This window comes from Lycorma delicatula, chromosome 3, assembly GCF_047948215.1.
Source record: "Lycorma delicatula isolate Av1 chromosome 3, ASM4794821v1, whole genome shotgun sequence".
NCBI classification, from domain to species: Eukaryota; Metazoa; Arthropoda; class Insecta; order Hemiptera; family Fulgoridae; genus Lycorma; species Lycorma delicatula.
Genome location: NC_134457.1, coordinates 184,814,023 through 184,829,698, shown reverse-complemented (window position 1 = coordinate 184,829,698; position 15,676 = coordinate 184,814,023). Strand labels below are relative to the sequence as shown.

Sequence of the window (15,676 nt, the reverse complement as noted above, 5' to 3'; positions counted from 1 at the left end):
CTCCCAAGTTAAAATCAGCAATTGTGGAATAACATAAGATTGAAGACCCTTGCCCTATAAAGGTGAAAATGCATCCATCAGCTGGAAAAGTTCTCGTAATTGCCTTGTGGAACTGGAAAGGAGTCTTGCTCACTGATTTTCTCCATGAACATTGCACTGAGAATGCTGTATATACTACTGCCAGCTCTTGGACAAAGTAAATCCCATCTACAGGAACAAAAAGCACCATCAGCCAATTATTAGAGATGTGATTTCCCTTCATGACAATGCCAGACCTCACACAGCCATTAGAACTTTGGATAAACTGGATAAAATTTACTGGGAATCCTTAGAACATACCCCCAAAATACATACATACATTTTTCCCAAAATGTATGTACATTTTGGGAAAATAGACATACAGTCCATTTTTATCTCCACGTGATTTCTTTTTGGGAGGGAAAAGTTTGTTAGTAAAATAGAAAGGATAATGCAGATGTAAAAAGCAGACAGACACAGGCAATGAGAACATTCAAGAAAAAAGTAAGTCTATTATTATCAAATACAGATCTAAGAAAAACATTGAAAACACCTCTGTATTTAGAGTACTGTGCTTTATGGTAATGAAATACAAACAACATGAAAAACATAGAAGTATATAAAAGACTAGCATAGCACATAACAAAAAGAACATAAGAGAACTAGCACTGAGATTAGCACATAACTAGAGTTTAGCACTAATCAGTCAACTTAAAAAACCTACTTATTAAAATTTTTTATTAAAAAATAATAAAATACTTTTTAATAGTATATATAAATTACGACAATATCTGAGCTTACCTATTTCTTGATTACAAAATTAAGAACTGTTTTTAAAACTGTTATTCCTCCTGAAAGTGTTAATTAGAAAAAAATTATATAGTTAATAAGAATACTGAAACTTACTGACACACTCAAAGATATGAGCGATTGTATATTTTGAAGGGAAATTTTTACACTGAAAACTTCATAGTAGTATAGCAGTAAAGTCTCAAAGATCCCCAAATTGAAAAGTTGACAAAAAATCAGACACTTATCAATGTTCCTAAAAAACTTATTTAAAGTTTACTGTAAATGATAAAATACAGTATGGAACAACTATACATCTATTTTTTTGTAAATACACTAATGAAATATGTAATTCTAAAACCAGGCTTTATCTTTTACTGTTTTCAGATTATAGACAAATGTTTAAATAGCTTTTTTTGTATTTTTCATCAACTGTTACAGTTATAAATGCCAACAATACACACAGTGACCCATCCAAAAGATAAGTGCACCAGCTGTTAGTTATATTTAGTTATTTATGGAAGCCAACAAACAGAATGTGGATTTATCCATTCTCATTTATCTTTGCTTCCCCTTCTTTTATTTCAAATAAAAGATTAAGATGAAGGTATCATGCTTTTATATATCAGATGATACTATCAAATGGATTAATCTTTCTATAGCATTAACAAGATATGCTACAATGAATGAATTGATACAATATATCATCTTTATTGGCAAAAACTATAATGAAAAACTCATTTTTAAATAACAGTAACAGCAACAGAATGTACTTACTAGTCAATATAATTCCACTCATTATACTTCAAGCTTCTCTACAGCTTGTTTTGACTTAACCTCAACCCAACTAATATTGTAAATTTATATGACAAATGTTGTATTGAATACTGAATTAATACAAAACATTATAAATGCAAATTCAAAATTAATAAAATTGATACTTACAGTAGCAAGGAGTAAGACTTGGTAAAATGGGCGTTCAGAATAATCTAAAACTTGTTTTAAAACTACTCCACCATGGTAACTACGCTGACTTGCATTCCAAGCTTCAACTGCAAATTTGGCACATGTATTTGGAAACTGTAAGCGCAAAACAAAGTGAAATAAGCTATAAAAAAATAAGGATAAACAATTAATTACTAGTTTACTGCATTCATTTCTAAAAAAAATTAGCTACGAAACATTGATTAGTAATTGCCAACATCAAATATTATTATAAAAACAGATTAAAAAAATTTTTAGGGCAATATTAATATTAACCATATTACCATGTGAACTCAGTACTATAATTTAAATAACTGATTACTTTGTTTTAACCTTAGGTGAAAAATTATTTAAATCAACCATGGATATGAACTGTTGATAGTAAAACATTAACAAATATCTATGGGAAATGCTCAGAATTTTTGCCTATTTTCTAAGCTGAAGAGTTTTTGGGTGAAAAGTTTTAGAGGTGATGATAAATGCAGTTTGCAATCAGCAATGGTTGAATGGATGGTTGTGGATGACTATAATAACAGGATTTTAAAAATCTGAAACAGGCAGATAAATGCTTAATACTAGGTTATAGTAATGCTTAATAGTAGATTATAAGGAGAAATAAGGTTATAAAAAATAGTAGATTAAAAATAAGGTATAACGTGTGCTTAAGATTATAGCAAAATGAATAATAAAATTGTTTTATACTTTTAAATGTAAATTGTTATCACTTTCTGAATTACCCTTAAAAAACTTAGTGCTTAGAAAAATTCAATTAGAATTAGGTACTCAAAAGATAACTCAAAAAATATAATATTACATTAATAATATAACACAACAATATTTTAATTCTACTGTGTATATATATATATATATATATATATTTTTTTTTTTTTATCGCCTTCAATCGCTCACTATAATAAAAACTAATAACTGATAGCTTCTTATAAGATAAAATTTACAATGAAAAAAGTTAGAAAATACAATATTTTGCACTCTAAAAATTGAAAGAAAAGTTTTAGTGTCTTCAAACAAGTTTAAAAAAAGCATGAATCGTGTTTCAAAATTTATTCTAGTTAATTGTATACTTTATTAAGTTTAACTTTTAAAATATTTTTCACTAAAGTTACACAAATTGTTAAACTTTTAATCTTTTACAAAATAAATCTTAAGTTGATATAACCACTGCACTTATTTTGAAAACTAAAGGCCTGCTGCAGCTTATTAGTCTAATTAGACTAGCATTAAATCTAATTAAGAGTGACATAATTTTGTTAATCTGATATCTAATCTAATTTAGATACAATATCACAATAAACTTATAAAAGTATTCAAGGTTATGTGTACTGAAAAACAAATATTAGATCTGAAATGTATTTTTTTAATTTTTCTGTCTCATCAATGTTTAGTGTTGAATTTTTACAACGTAATGATATAATACACAGCCTAAAGTCATTGTGATATTCAAAGTACAGTTACACAAAATTTCAAGAAAATTAATTAGATAACTTATTTGAGTAAATAGTTTAATTAGATAATAAATTAATACATATTCCGGTCTTAAATGCAAACATACAATCACATATTCCTTCCATGCATTCCAGAGAGTCTTAGCACACACTCTGTGGCATTTTCTTTATCTGCACTTAACTGCATTTCTACCCTCATCAAGACAAAGTTTTTCCAACAGCTTGTTTTCAGAGAGTTAGCATTTTATAGGAGTATTTGTATTTTACACAAAAATAAAACTAAAAATGTCAAATAAACTATTTTTAAAAGATTAAAACAATCTAAATACTATAAAACGTAAAATAAATTTTTAGAGTTTCCTTTAAGTTTCTACTTTTTGAAGTTGACATCGAATTAAAGTTTGGTAAAATTTGTTGTTAATCTAGTCAAAACTTCAAAAATAATTGTAAAGTATATATTTTGCCTTTTATTTTTAGTGAATTTTTATTTATTTTAAAAAAGTTTATTCATATATTAATTACAAAGTCATGTAAAAATGATAGCATAAAACCATGCAAATTAAATTTATTATTTATTTTTTCCTACATTAAATTAAAAATTTGATTAAATACTACTTATCTAGTACTACTACCTAGGTGGAAAGTCCTTTTACACTGAAATAAATCCAGCTTAAGTGGCCTCTACTGCTGCCAATTCTCACCACTGATATCACTCACTGCTGCTAAAAATATGTGGAGGAAAAGCCGTAATGGGGGGATCATCCACTGTGTCAATTCATGGTGGGATGACCTTAATCTCAGTCAAGTGCAGAACGATGGTGGATACAAGTGCGTTCATTGTCAAAGAGCGTTTATTAGCTTGTGTGTGGGTCCTCAAACATCCACACACTGGTAAAGTATTGGAGAATATTATGAATGACTTCTTTGTGCATTGTGGGGAATTGACACAATCACGGCAAACGTTACTGACATGGGTTAAGAAAGCTTTAGCAATAGAAAGTGTTCTTGATACATGTGCACTGGGAGGCCAAGCACTCAAGCTGAGACGTGTGCTGCTAGCGACTGAACTAACACCAATGAAATCAATGCACAAACGTTCTGCAGAATTAGGTATTCCAAGACTAGGTATAATGCAAGACTATATTGTTTTTGACCAGCCACAGTAAATGAGATGAGTGACAAAGACCTTGATCAACATGATTATAGATGCTTGATGCTTTCCAAAAGCAAATGTTAAAAAGAATGTCATGTTCTCAGACAAGTGTGTGATTTATCATAGCTTCAACACTGAAATTTTTTTTCTGGGCGAAAGACAATCCTCATTTTTTTTTGAAGAAATTGAATACCACTCACCTCATGTTATGATATGGGCTGGGATGACAGTTGAACACCTCCTTGGTTCTTATTTTTTTAATGGAGCAGTTAATCAATACAATTATCTGAGAGCGATTGATGCGATGAGTGGTTGCTTCCAGAATTAACAGTAAAAGGGGTCACTGGCATCATTATGTTTCAGCAAGACTGCTCCGTATTTTGCTTTGAATGTCTGCAGATACTTCAATGAAATTTTTCCGAATTGCAAGATTGGATGTTGGTCAAAAGAGTTACCTGATCCATTGTCTTGGCCAACATGAAGCCCTGACAATGCACTCTGGGGTTTTGTAAAAGAAAAGAAGAGAGAGAAAAAGCAGATACTCCAAGATGCTATTCTGTCAGCATTTGAAATGATCACCCCTGATATATTGTTGGGGATGAACTGGACATGGAGGCATATACAGCTGTGCTTTGAACATGATGGAACCCGCACATATGGTTTAGAACCATGGAAGGGAAGGTCGGTAGCTGCACCTATTCAAATAATTTCATAACTTGCGCAACGGGACTTCCCGCTCACTCCACAATAAGATAAATATATTTAAAAACAATAAAAAATAACCAGAATAAATTTATGGATTAATTAAATAATCGTTTAGTTAATTTTCACATAACTCACCTGAGGATGCTCAGAACAACTGACTTCCAAGGTTTCTCCAAGTAAATCAGCATCTTCAACCATAATATTACTAAATATAGTTGAACCTATAGCAGTATCCTCTGGTACGGTTGTTTCATAAGGTGTCTGAAATAATATTAAATTATTTTAAAATATATAAAGAAAATGAAAAGATTTGCTAAATAAAAAGTAATATGTATGACATAACTTACATTCTTAAATGATGGAGGATTGTCATTTTCATCAGCAATTATGACAGATACTGGTACAGGTACAATATTGTTATTGACTCCATTTTCACCACTACCTACTTCATCCTCTATGGTTATAAAAAAATGTAATGTATCGTTTACCTAAAAACATAAAAATAGATTATTCATTAAAAATAAATTCAAGCATTACAGATGACAATAATAATAATAATAAAGTATCTGCTTAGGCTAAATAAAAGTTTATAATTATTATTGATAAGTCATGTTAGAGCTTATCTGTGACACTGCAATACTGGCATTCAATTTACTTAATCCTATTTACATAAATGTTATAGGCCTGAAAACAGATTTGATCGTATGAAGTAAACCTAGTTGTAGCATTTATCATTGGCTATTTAACAGATCCCAGATGGATTTTCAAAGTACAATTATCTAACATAATTCCACCCCCTCTCTTAAGGACACACTATTAAAAATTTATAAGACACAAAATATCTTGTTATACAAATATCCAAAATTGATATAATAAGATCAAAGGGTACTTTATACTACTTTATAGTATAGAAACCTCTTGGAAAAAGATTTCATGTACTGATTAGCAATTACTATCACATGCAAGCAAGGTTTTAAGAATAACTTAAAATAATAATTACTTTCAAAAGGATTATAATGACTCTCTTATTAGTGTGATTTTTTTTGCTGGGTTAAATCCTAAGTAAAAAATGAATGGATGGTCTGAGGCTGGACACATTGCTAATATTTACATTTTACTCCATATTTATTTACTCTTTACAAGTACAAGATTAAGCCCAATTACAAGCACTTATTTTTTTATAAAGATGAGAAATTAATTTTAATATGTATCGGAAAATTACAAGCTTAACTGAAGACTGGACCCAGAAACTTTCTGATAAAAGGCAAACAATATTTATAGATAAATATTAATTAATAATACCTATCATTTTTAAAGCCAGAAAACTGTTTTGAGAAGGCATAACTGAAAAACAATGGTGATAAATTCATATTTTTTTGCTGTTAATATTTTATTAAAAAAAATTTTATATCACAATTTTATGACAAAATTTTATTATAAAAAAATTATATTAATTACCTCACGATCAAGAGGTTTGACTAGAGTGACGACACCAGTATCCCTATCAACTTCCAGTCGATCAGTTCCACTGATACCATAATGTACACTTGAACCTTCAGGATCTGTTCCATTTAAAACTCCTATAACAGTTCCAACTTCAACACCCTCATTTATAACCTGGTTATTTAAATCCATCAATAGTATAGGAGGTTGGTTCCCAATTACACCTGAAAAAATAAACACTATTTAGTAAGTGACAGTAGAAATAACAATGATGATAATCATAAGACATAAGCTTCTTAATTTTTATCCCATTTTAAAACTACAATAATTAAAGAAAAACAATTACATGATTTTTCAAGGAGTGTATTAAAAATTTAATATCCATAAAGTCTAAACCTATGACTAGCAAGCTAAAAATAAAAATCTTACTTAAATTTAAATAAATAGAATAAGAATTCATAATATGAGATCTTAAAATAAATCCTTATTCGGCTACATTTAAAAAAAAATAAATAACAGATCCTTGTTACAGTAACTCTTGGTATAAATAATGTTTCTGTTAAAAGATTTTATGACTCAATTAAAGCGACCCAACTCCAGTTCATTAGATAAAAAGTTATTGTAAATTAGAATAACATTATAGTCAACATTTCTTAATAAGTCCTGATAAAGCGAAACAGAATGAAATTTATGTTATAAAAAATTCAATAAAGAAATATTAAGCATTTTATTTATCAGTTTTATCATTGTTTTCTTATGTACTATAGATTAAACACAATTCGTTCATTAAACTAAATTACAAAAGTGTGATTTTTATAACCTACATATACAGCCTTACAATAATTTCAACCTCTGAGGTTTTTGTCTGAACAGCAAACAGTTTTTTAAAAAATGTTGTGTGAAAAGAACACAATTAGGAATCTCAAAGTGAAACAAGATTTCATCAAATTGAGAAAACTATAATCACAATTTGATTGCATACTACTGCTTATGCTAAGTAAATACTAATAAGTATTTTTTATTTTTTATTTATTTATTACTTTATTATTATTAAAGGAGTTATAATTATTATTGATGTGATTTTTCATAATAATTATTTCAAATATTAATTAATTGATAATAATAATTTATTATTATTAATTATTCCATTGAGCTGGCCACGCTCGTTCAGGACTGGAAAGTCCTACAGGACTACACTGGCAGCATTCAACAATACATTTCGTTTACAGTCCTAGACGGTGCACGCAAACGCCCAGGGCCCCCCTGTTGGCGAAAAAATACGTCAATAAAATCGATGAAAGGAGATTCGCAGAAAAGATCCCCTCAGGGGCGGAAACCCCTGGGAACATAACCACCATGGCGGGGCGCTGTCACTGAAGCCTCGCTGGTTGCTTCGACCATGCGGCTGATCGCCTCTGCATGCAACGCCTCCATGCCCCACGGGGAGGCCAGGCACCGGAAGCGACCCGTCTATTGGTTGATACTGGATATTGTTGTGGAGTTGCGCCGAGAGTGTCTTCGGCTGAGACGAAAGGCGCAACGTGCAAGGAATCGCACGGACGCGAACGCCAAATCGGCTGAGCAAAGGAATCAAAGAAGCAGCTCCATCGAGCCATCAAAATGAGCAAGGCACGATGTTTTTTTGGAAAACGCTCTCGCGTTATCATCGCCCGGGACAAAATTATAAACAAAAAAAGCCCCGGATATCAAAAATATTAAAATAAGATTAAAACTATGATAATAACAAGATTAGAAGTAAAACAAAAAAAGAAACGTAGTAACCATTAGGATAAAGGATACGACAAATAACAAAATAAAATCAAAATTTATGGCTGCTTAACATTAAATCTTATGAAGAATATTGATACTTCTCAGAAGTGACAATACCCGGTCTAGTACATTCTTCGCTTAGGATGTGAAAGTCCCTCAGAAATTTAAATTTACGACGTAAGATCGCATAATATATGCAATCCACAAGGATGTTGTGTACAGTCAAGCGGCAGTCACGTCGAACGCATAGTGGTGCGTTTTTAGCTGACATCAGGTACCAGTAAGTAGCTCTGGTATGTCCTAAACGCAACCGACAGAGGATCACTTCCTCTCGGCGAATTTTTCTGCATGAAGAGTCCCATGGCAACACTGTATCTTTGATGTGTCGGAGTTTATTATTTACTGTAGCAGTCCAGCCACCTTGCCACCTTCATTGAAGTGTATGTTTAATATAATTAATAAAATCAGTAGTAGTAACAAGAGTGGTGTGAAAAACGGTTGGCTACATACATGTTTAGCAGCGAAATCCGCACGTTCATTACCCAGGATTCCCATATTGGCTAAGGATCCAGCAGAAACTATTTGTCTGCTGTATCGATTCAACTCGGCGATTGTATTATGAATTTCGGAGACGATAGTTTGCCTAGAATATAAATGTTCTAAAGCTTGGAGTGCACTACACGAATCGCGCTACAAATAAGGATGTGTCGATGTTTCGACTTAATGACTTTCAAAGCCATATTGATGGCATACAGTTTGGCATTGTAGACACTTGTAATACAAATTAGACCAAAAAACATAGGTTCTGTCAATTACAACAAAAACGCATCCAACGGTATCATTATGTTTCTACCCATCTGTGTATACTACTGCGTCTGGGTTTGTCTTGGATAGAAAATAGTAAAATATTCGTTGAAAAACTATAGGCCCCCACAAGGGTGATTGCGATGATGCTCCGGGATCTAAACAGCTGGAAGAGTGTGACCCGATTCGTCGAGGGCATTCTCATGGCCAAGAAGGCGACCTGGATAGTCCTGAGCCAGGTGCAAACTAGATGGCAACCTTCTCAGATTAGGATAGGAGGACTGGGCCCGAAGTAATGTTAAAACCGTTCCGGGTCACGTCCTGGTAGAAAGGGTGGTTTTAGCCGGTAGTCTGCTGATAGCGGTTTGATAATATCACCAGTGGGAACCCGGCTTTCCGTGCATAAATCCATTTCCACCTCCTCCCCCTCAAAAAAAAAATTATTATTATTATTATTACGAAATAAGATGTATTTTCTCAGCTTGAAGGAAATTATTGATGAATAAAGCTACAGCTCCACTTTTGGGGAACCAGTATACTATACTGCAAACGATCATAAAATTGATACTGCAATGAAATTACAATAATTTTTTTTTAATGTACAATAAACAAACAGGCTATGTACATATCAAAAATCTAAGTTTAGCTGCAAATTCTGTGGATCGATCATCAGAAAAATATAAAAGTGTGAAGAGGATTTCAACAAAATTCAAGATTAAGAATCAAACAAGGCTGATTAAATTTCAAAAAACTCTAGGTACTTATCATTCATTTAGAATAAGACATTAGTTCCATTGAACTGGAGGGTGCTAAAATATTGTAAGTACATGTGAGGTAACCATGCTTGATTACTAGCAGAAGATATTAATGTAATAACTTATATTTGTTCTGTTACGATTTCCTACAATTGTAGGAAATCTCTTTGGATGATAGTCTCATCCTCTACCCTTCCTTTGTTTTTCTTCATGATCCCTTCTTTTTTGGACAGATACTATAGAAATTTGGTCATCAGCCTCACTAGCTGACAGTAAGGTAGGATATAGTGGTGCAGCTGCCACTACCATGGAGTTAGGAGCAGAAGTAGTAACACTGCAGGAGGAATCAATTTAGATTCGCTTCTCCAAAGTAAAATATTGAACAATGAATATGAAATGCTTATAAAAGTATTTATTTTACAAATTTTTTTTAGCTTGAGAACACAAAAATTCTAGTATAAGAAGTTAAAAAATAAACATAAACATGATCCAAATATATTAAAATGAATACGTTAAACAATATGAGAACACTAATGAAATACTAAAAAGAAAAAGATGTTACATTATAAAAACTTAAAAACTTACTCATAAATTTAATATTTATATTTAATTACTTTTTTTTAGTTATTTGCTTTTTGAGAAGTTTTTATTTTCTTTTATACTTCAGAGTTTGTTTCCTTTTAAACATTAAACGGATAGATTTGTTGAAACAGTATCATTTCATCAATTCAATCTCTCTCTCTCTCTCTCTTGCACCATCCTTGGTTCTGTCCTACATCATCCAATTTATTTCACAACTATTTCATTTATATTACCATAGATAATATTATTTCCAATGTAAAAGTACATTTTTTTAATAGATGCTTCATTAAATGTGCATTTATTTTAAAAAATAAGGAACTATTCCTTTTTTTACTTTAACTTATTTTGCTTGGAATCAGAAACATTTTATTTCATCTATACTACCAATTTCTTGTTTGATTTATTTTCAGAACAGGTATATTTCATTCTTACTGACAATTATTTTTTAATTCTGGTAAGAAATCATTATATGATCTGCTACTACTGGTGTTTGTGCATGTGCTGGGGAATGTGTGAGGTGCATGCACCCACATACTCAGAAGAACGATACAGAAGGCAAATGCGATCAAGGTTTGCTGAATTCTAACAAATAAATTTAATAATAAATTAGATTTAGCGCTCAAATAATTATTGTACTGATAATTATAAATATTACAAGACTGAAATGTAAAATTTACCTCTCTGAGCTAGAATGGAAAGAAGTCCAGCCATTACACACAGGACTGCTCGATCCATTCCTGTGTCTCAACTGCAACAAACAATACTTCATCAATAGAAAGAACTCTCAGCATGCATGTTTTTTAAATATATAAAAATTTATAAAAATAATAAGCAAAAACACTAATTAACACAAAGCAACAAAGAAAAACACACACAACTACAAATTACTGATTCATTTACTTTTAAAATGATATATTTATATACGTATACATACTTTGTTTAATTTTTTATATATAAATATTAATTAGATTAAAAAATTCAGGAGAGTACTGATGTGAAGATTTACAGAGGAAGAACAACTACGAGGTCACAACCACAAACATAAAACAAAAACTTCAAACTTCAAACTACAAATAAATGACCATCAGCTATACAAAAACCACAACAATTTTTTCATAATAAGTCTGTGTGAACATTCACTTCTCACATTTCATACATACTACTTTACATCACAACATCGCTTTATTATTACTTTACATCACAATATAATGAAACAAATTTTTAGCAGAAAATATCTGAACTGAAATACCAGTATAGAATTACATAGAGTATATAAAATAAAATATTTTAAAACTTTTCAATTTCGTTACATTTTAAAATTATTACAAATACAAAATTAAGTAAATCTTATTTTAAATGATGCAAATTGTTTTTTGTATTTTATTACATTCAGCAACAATAACAGAAGATGAATAAAAGTAACCATATCAAGATTAATAATCACTAAAGTGCTATCATATCATGAACATTACAAATCGTAGGTTTTTATAAAAACTTTTATTTATTACAACAAAGAAAAAAGCATCAATTTCTCCAATTTCAGGGTTGAGCAGAAAAGAAAATTTGGGGTGAAAAAGTTTACTTACAGATACTTGGTACAGATACTAGGTTCTGCTAGCCTAGAAATATTAATTTTTTTTTCACATTTCATGGCCTGAACTAATCATAATATTCAGACAAAAATATTTACTTTGATATCATAATCGATAACAAAACAACATAGTAGCATCTCTACCTGTAGTAGCATTTTTTCTATGACAATATAGTAGCGTCTCTACCTTTCATCCAAATGGTTCTGGATTTAAATAGGATTCAGACTTAGAATTTCTCAAATATAACAAAATTCACTTCCTCGTCATAAAAAATGACTGTAATTTGACAACGGCCTGAATAAATGAATAAATAAACATTCTCAGAATGAAAATTCTTTCTCTTAATTCCATACTTCTTACAAATTTTGAAACAAAGAAAATTTGAACATCCTAATTTGTTTTCCTTTATGTACAACGTAATCTGATCGCACATCAAATTTCATATACAGAGAACCCTTTACAAAACGGAACCTCCAAAAAAAGGAAACCTCTTAAAAATGTACTGTTTCCCAAGTGCCGATATATTTTTATAGAAATTAATCTCTTGAAGACGGAAAACTCGGCAACACGGAAACGGAAAGGAAACAGATTTTACGTAATATTCTTGCCCCATAAGACTGAAAGGAAATTAAAAAAAAGACTATATTCCCACGATTTGCAAATTAGAAATCCAGTAGCTGATTATTACTGTATAATAGTACAGTACTGTTGTTTACCTAATTATACGCAATCACATTCTTGGCTCCAAACTTCCGGCATATAAGCCGACGGTCATTAATAAAATTTGATAACGGGCAGTATCTTATGTAAACAATCCATGTACGGTTCTGAGAATAATTTATTCAGTGCTTGAACACCGTGGTACGTAGCAGTATAATTTTCATTTTGTCGTAGAAGTAAATTGTTTGTTACGGTTTTATGTTCTGTTATCTGTTGACAGTTTAAATACAGTAACCCATCGGGTTGGTCTAGTGGTGAGCGCGTCTCTGATTTGGATGTCGAGAGTTCCAGCGTTGAAGTCCTAGTAAAATCAGTAATTTTTACACGGATTTGAATATTAGATCGTGGATACCGGTGTTCTTTGGTGGTTGGGTTTCAATTAACCACACATCTCAAGAATGGTCGAACTGCAAGACTACAGTTCATTTACACTCATATATCATCTTCATTCATCCTCTGATTTATTATCTGAACGGTAATTACCGGAGGCTAAACAGGAAAAAAGAAAGAAGAAAGTTTAAATACAGTACCTACGTCCCTTTATTTTGAATTTAATCTATCACTATAAAAACTAACTTATTTTAGTTTTAGTTACGTGCGTTTTTCTTCTTTTATAATTTTGATCGTAATTTACGACAGTTTAAAAAAATTAAGATAAAATCAAGGAAGAATGGTAGAAAGGTGAAAGGAATGCTAATAGTAGACGGCAGATTAAAAGCAAAAATGAAGAAATAAATTCAATTTTATTTAAATGGTTCACACATGCAAGATCAAAAATCTTCTTATTTCGGGACCTATCCTGCAACAACAGACGAAAGAAACAGCTGATAAGTTAGGAGTTACTACATTAACGCTTCTAACGGATGGCTAGAAAAATGTCGTGTGAGGCATTCTACTTCTTACAATCAAATTTCAGGTAAGGTTAAAGATGAAGACAAAGAAATAGTTATCGACTGGAAAAATAAAATTAAAGAAATAACCATAGGTTACGAACCAAAAAATATTGGTAATTGCGATGAAACCGGTTTATTTTTTCGAGCTTTACCAAACAAAACGCTGTGTTTCAAAAGTGATAAGAATATTGAAGGCAAACAATCCAAAGAAAGACTGGCCGTTCTGGTGTGCGGTTTTGCGGATGGCACGTTACTTAACCCGTTGGTGATAGGTAAATCTTGGAAGCCTCGCTGTTTCAAAAATTTCGTTGTTACCACTGGAATAGTACGCAAATGAAAAGCCTTGGATGACGTCTAACATAATGGAAAAATGGCTATATAATTTAAATGAAAGAATGGTTAGTGAAAACAGAAATATTCTACTGGTTTTAGACAATGCGTCGTGTCACCTTTATGAAAATTATTCTAATATAAAACTTGTGTTCTTTCCTCCAAACATAACTAGTCTAACTCAACCGATTGATCAGGGGGTTATTAAAAACATAAAAATTCATTATCGAAAAAACACATTCTGCAGTCGCAAGTCGCCAATATGAATTCAAGTTCATCTGTTCAAAAACTGACGCATAAAATTACTGTTCTGGATGCACTAAGGAGGTTCTCTTTATTGTGCAAACAGATTACAAATAACTGTGTTAAAAATGCGTTTAAAGAAGCCGGTTCCTACACGGAAACGGATAATGAGTATGTTCCCGATACTGTAATACTTTGCGCAATTCAACAATATTGCGTGAATTTCAATTTCTGTTGCAAGAAAGCGGTCAAACATCGGTCCATGCTGAATTTTACGTGGTATTGATAGTGATTTGGTAACCGAAGAAGGATTTCAGAATGTAGATGAAATTATTTTGTCTGAAACTAGCAAGATTAACGAAAGTTCGGAAGAAGAAGAAGACACAGGAAACGAAATTAACAGTATCCGAGAAACACTGGGTATGGTAGCACAGCTGGAAGAATTCGCGATTCGTATAACAGCGATGATTTGTGATAGAATATGTTAACCGCTAGAAATAATATCGAAAACGAAAATTCCAAGAGTAAATTATTGAAACAGAAAACTACTTGACTACTTTAGAAAATTATTTTATTTTAAAATTAGTGTTAAATCATGCTGTATTTTAGGCTAAGTGAATTTTTTTTTAATTACTTGTATTACTGAAGCGCATACTTGAATTAAAGTGTATGATTATCGAAAGCGAAAATTCCAAGGGTAAGTTACCAAAACAAAACTGTATTTGATTATTTTAGAAACTGATTTTATTTTAGAATTAGTGTTAAATCGTGTTGTGTTTTATGCTAAGAATATTTCTTCTAACTAAACGTAACTTTTAATTGAAAAATTACTAGCACTAAAATAAAAAACATCCTCTTAGAGTAAGTGAACATTTTTTTGAAAATTAATGTTCTCTATATGCAGTATAATTTCCGGATTATTCCAAACATTTATTCTTGTCTAACTTCATTTTACATTTGTATAACTGATAGCTCAGGACCTTAAGATAAATTAGCTCGATTTTTTAAAACTCTGCAAGACGGAAACCCCTTCAAAACGGAATTCTTACTCGGTCCCGTCAGATTCCGTTTTGGGGAGATTTTACTGTATTGTAAAACTAGTCTACTACTTCTTTACAACAGACAGCAACATGAATTTGACTCTTTTTACGGAAAAATGGGGTCTTAAAATTTAAAAAAACAAAAATGTTAAACACGCTGGTAGGATAAAGAAGAATCCATTAGAAATAAATACAGAGATATTCTACATCATATAATTTACTTTATATTGACAAAAAATTAAATAATAATAATGGAAAGTCTTCATTTCACAGTCTGAATTGACGATTCGACGTCACTTGAAATAGCAGTGTAATCTTTATTACTAATGCTAACTTAATCGCGGTTAATAGTTGTGTAACCAAAATAATTGGCATTTTTCTTCGCTCTTTAA

General features: G+C 31.1%; 1 protein-coding gene across 1 annotated transcript in view; it reads right to left on the bottom strand.

The window, feature by feature from the left end:
- The window catches only part of Cad87A (cadherin 87A), a 233,733-nt gene that overhangs the window by 88,152 nt on the left and 129,905 nt on the right, over positions 1-15,676 (bottom strand). Inside the window, exons 2-6 of the mRNA XM_075361171.1 lie at positions 11,144-11,214; positions 6,571-6,779; positions 5,460-5,600; positions 5,248-5,373; positions 1,753-1,887 (exon numbers count right to left, since the gene is read on the bottom strand). Coding sequence (XP_075217286.1) covers positions 1,753-1,887; positions 5,248-5,373; positions 5,460-5,600; positions 6,571-6,779; positions 11,144-11,201 — 669 coding nt within the window. The 5' untranslated portion in view covers positions 11,202-11,214. The remainder of the gene's footprint in view (positions 1-1,752; positions 1,888-5,247; positions 5,374-5,459; positions 5,601-6,570; positions 6,780-11,143; positions 11,215-15,676) is intronic.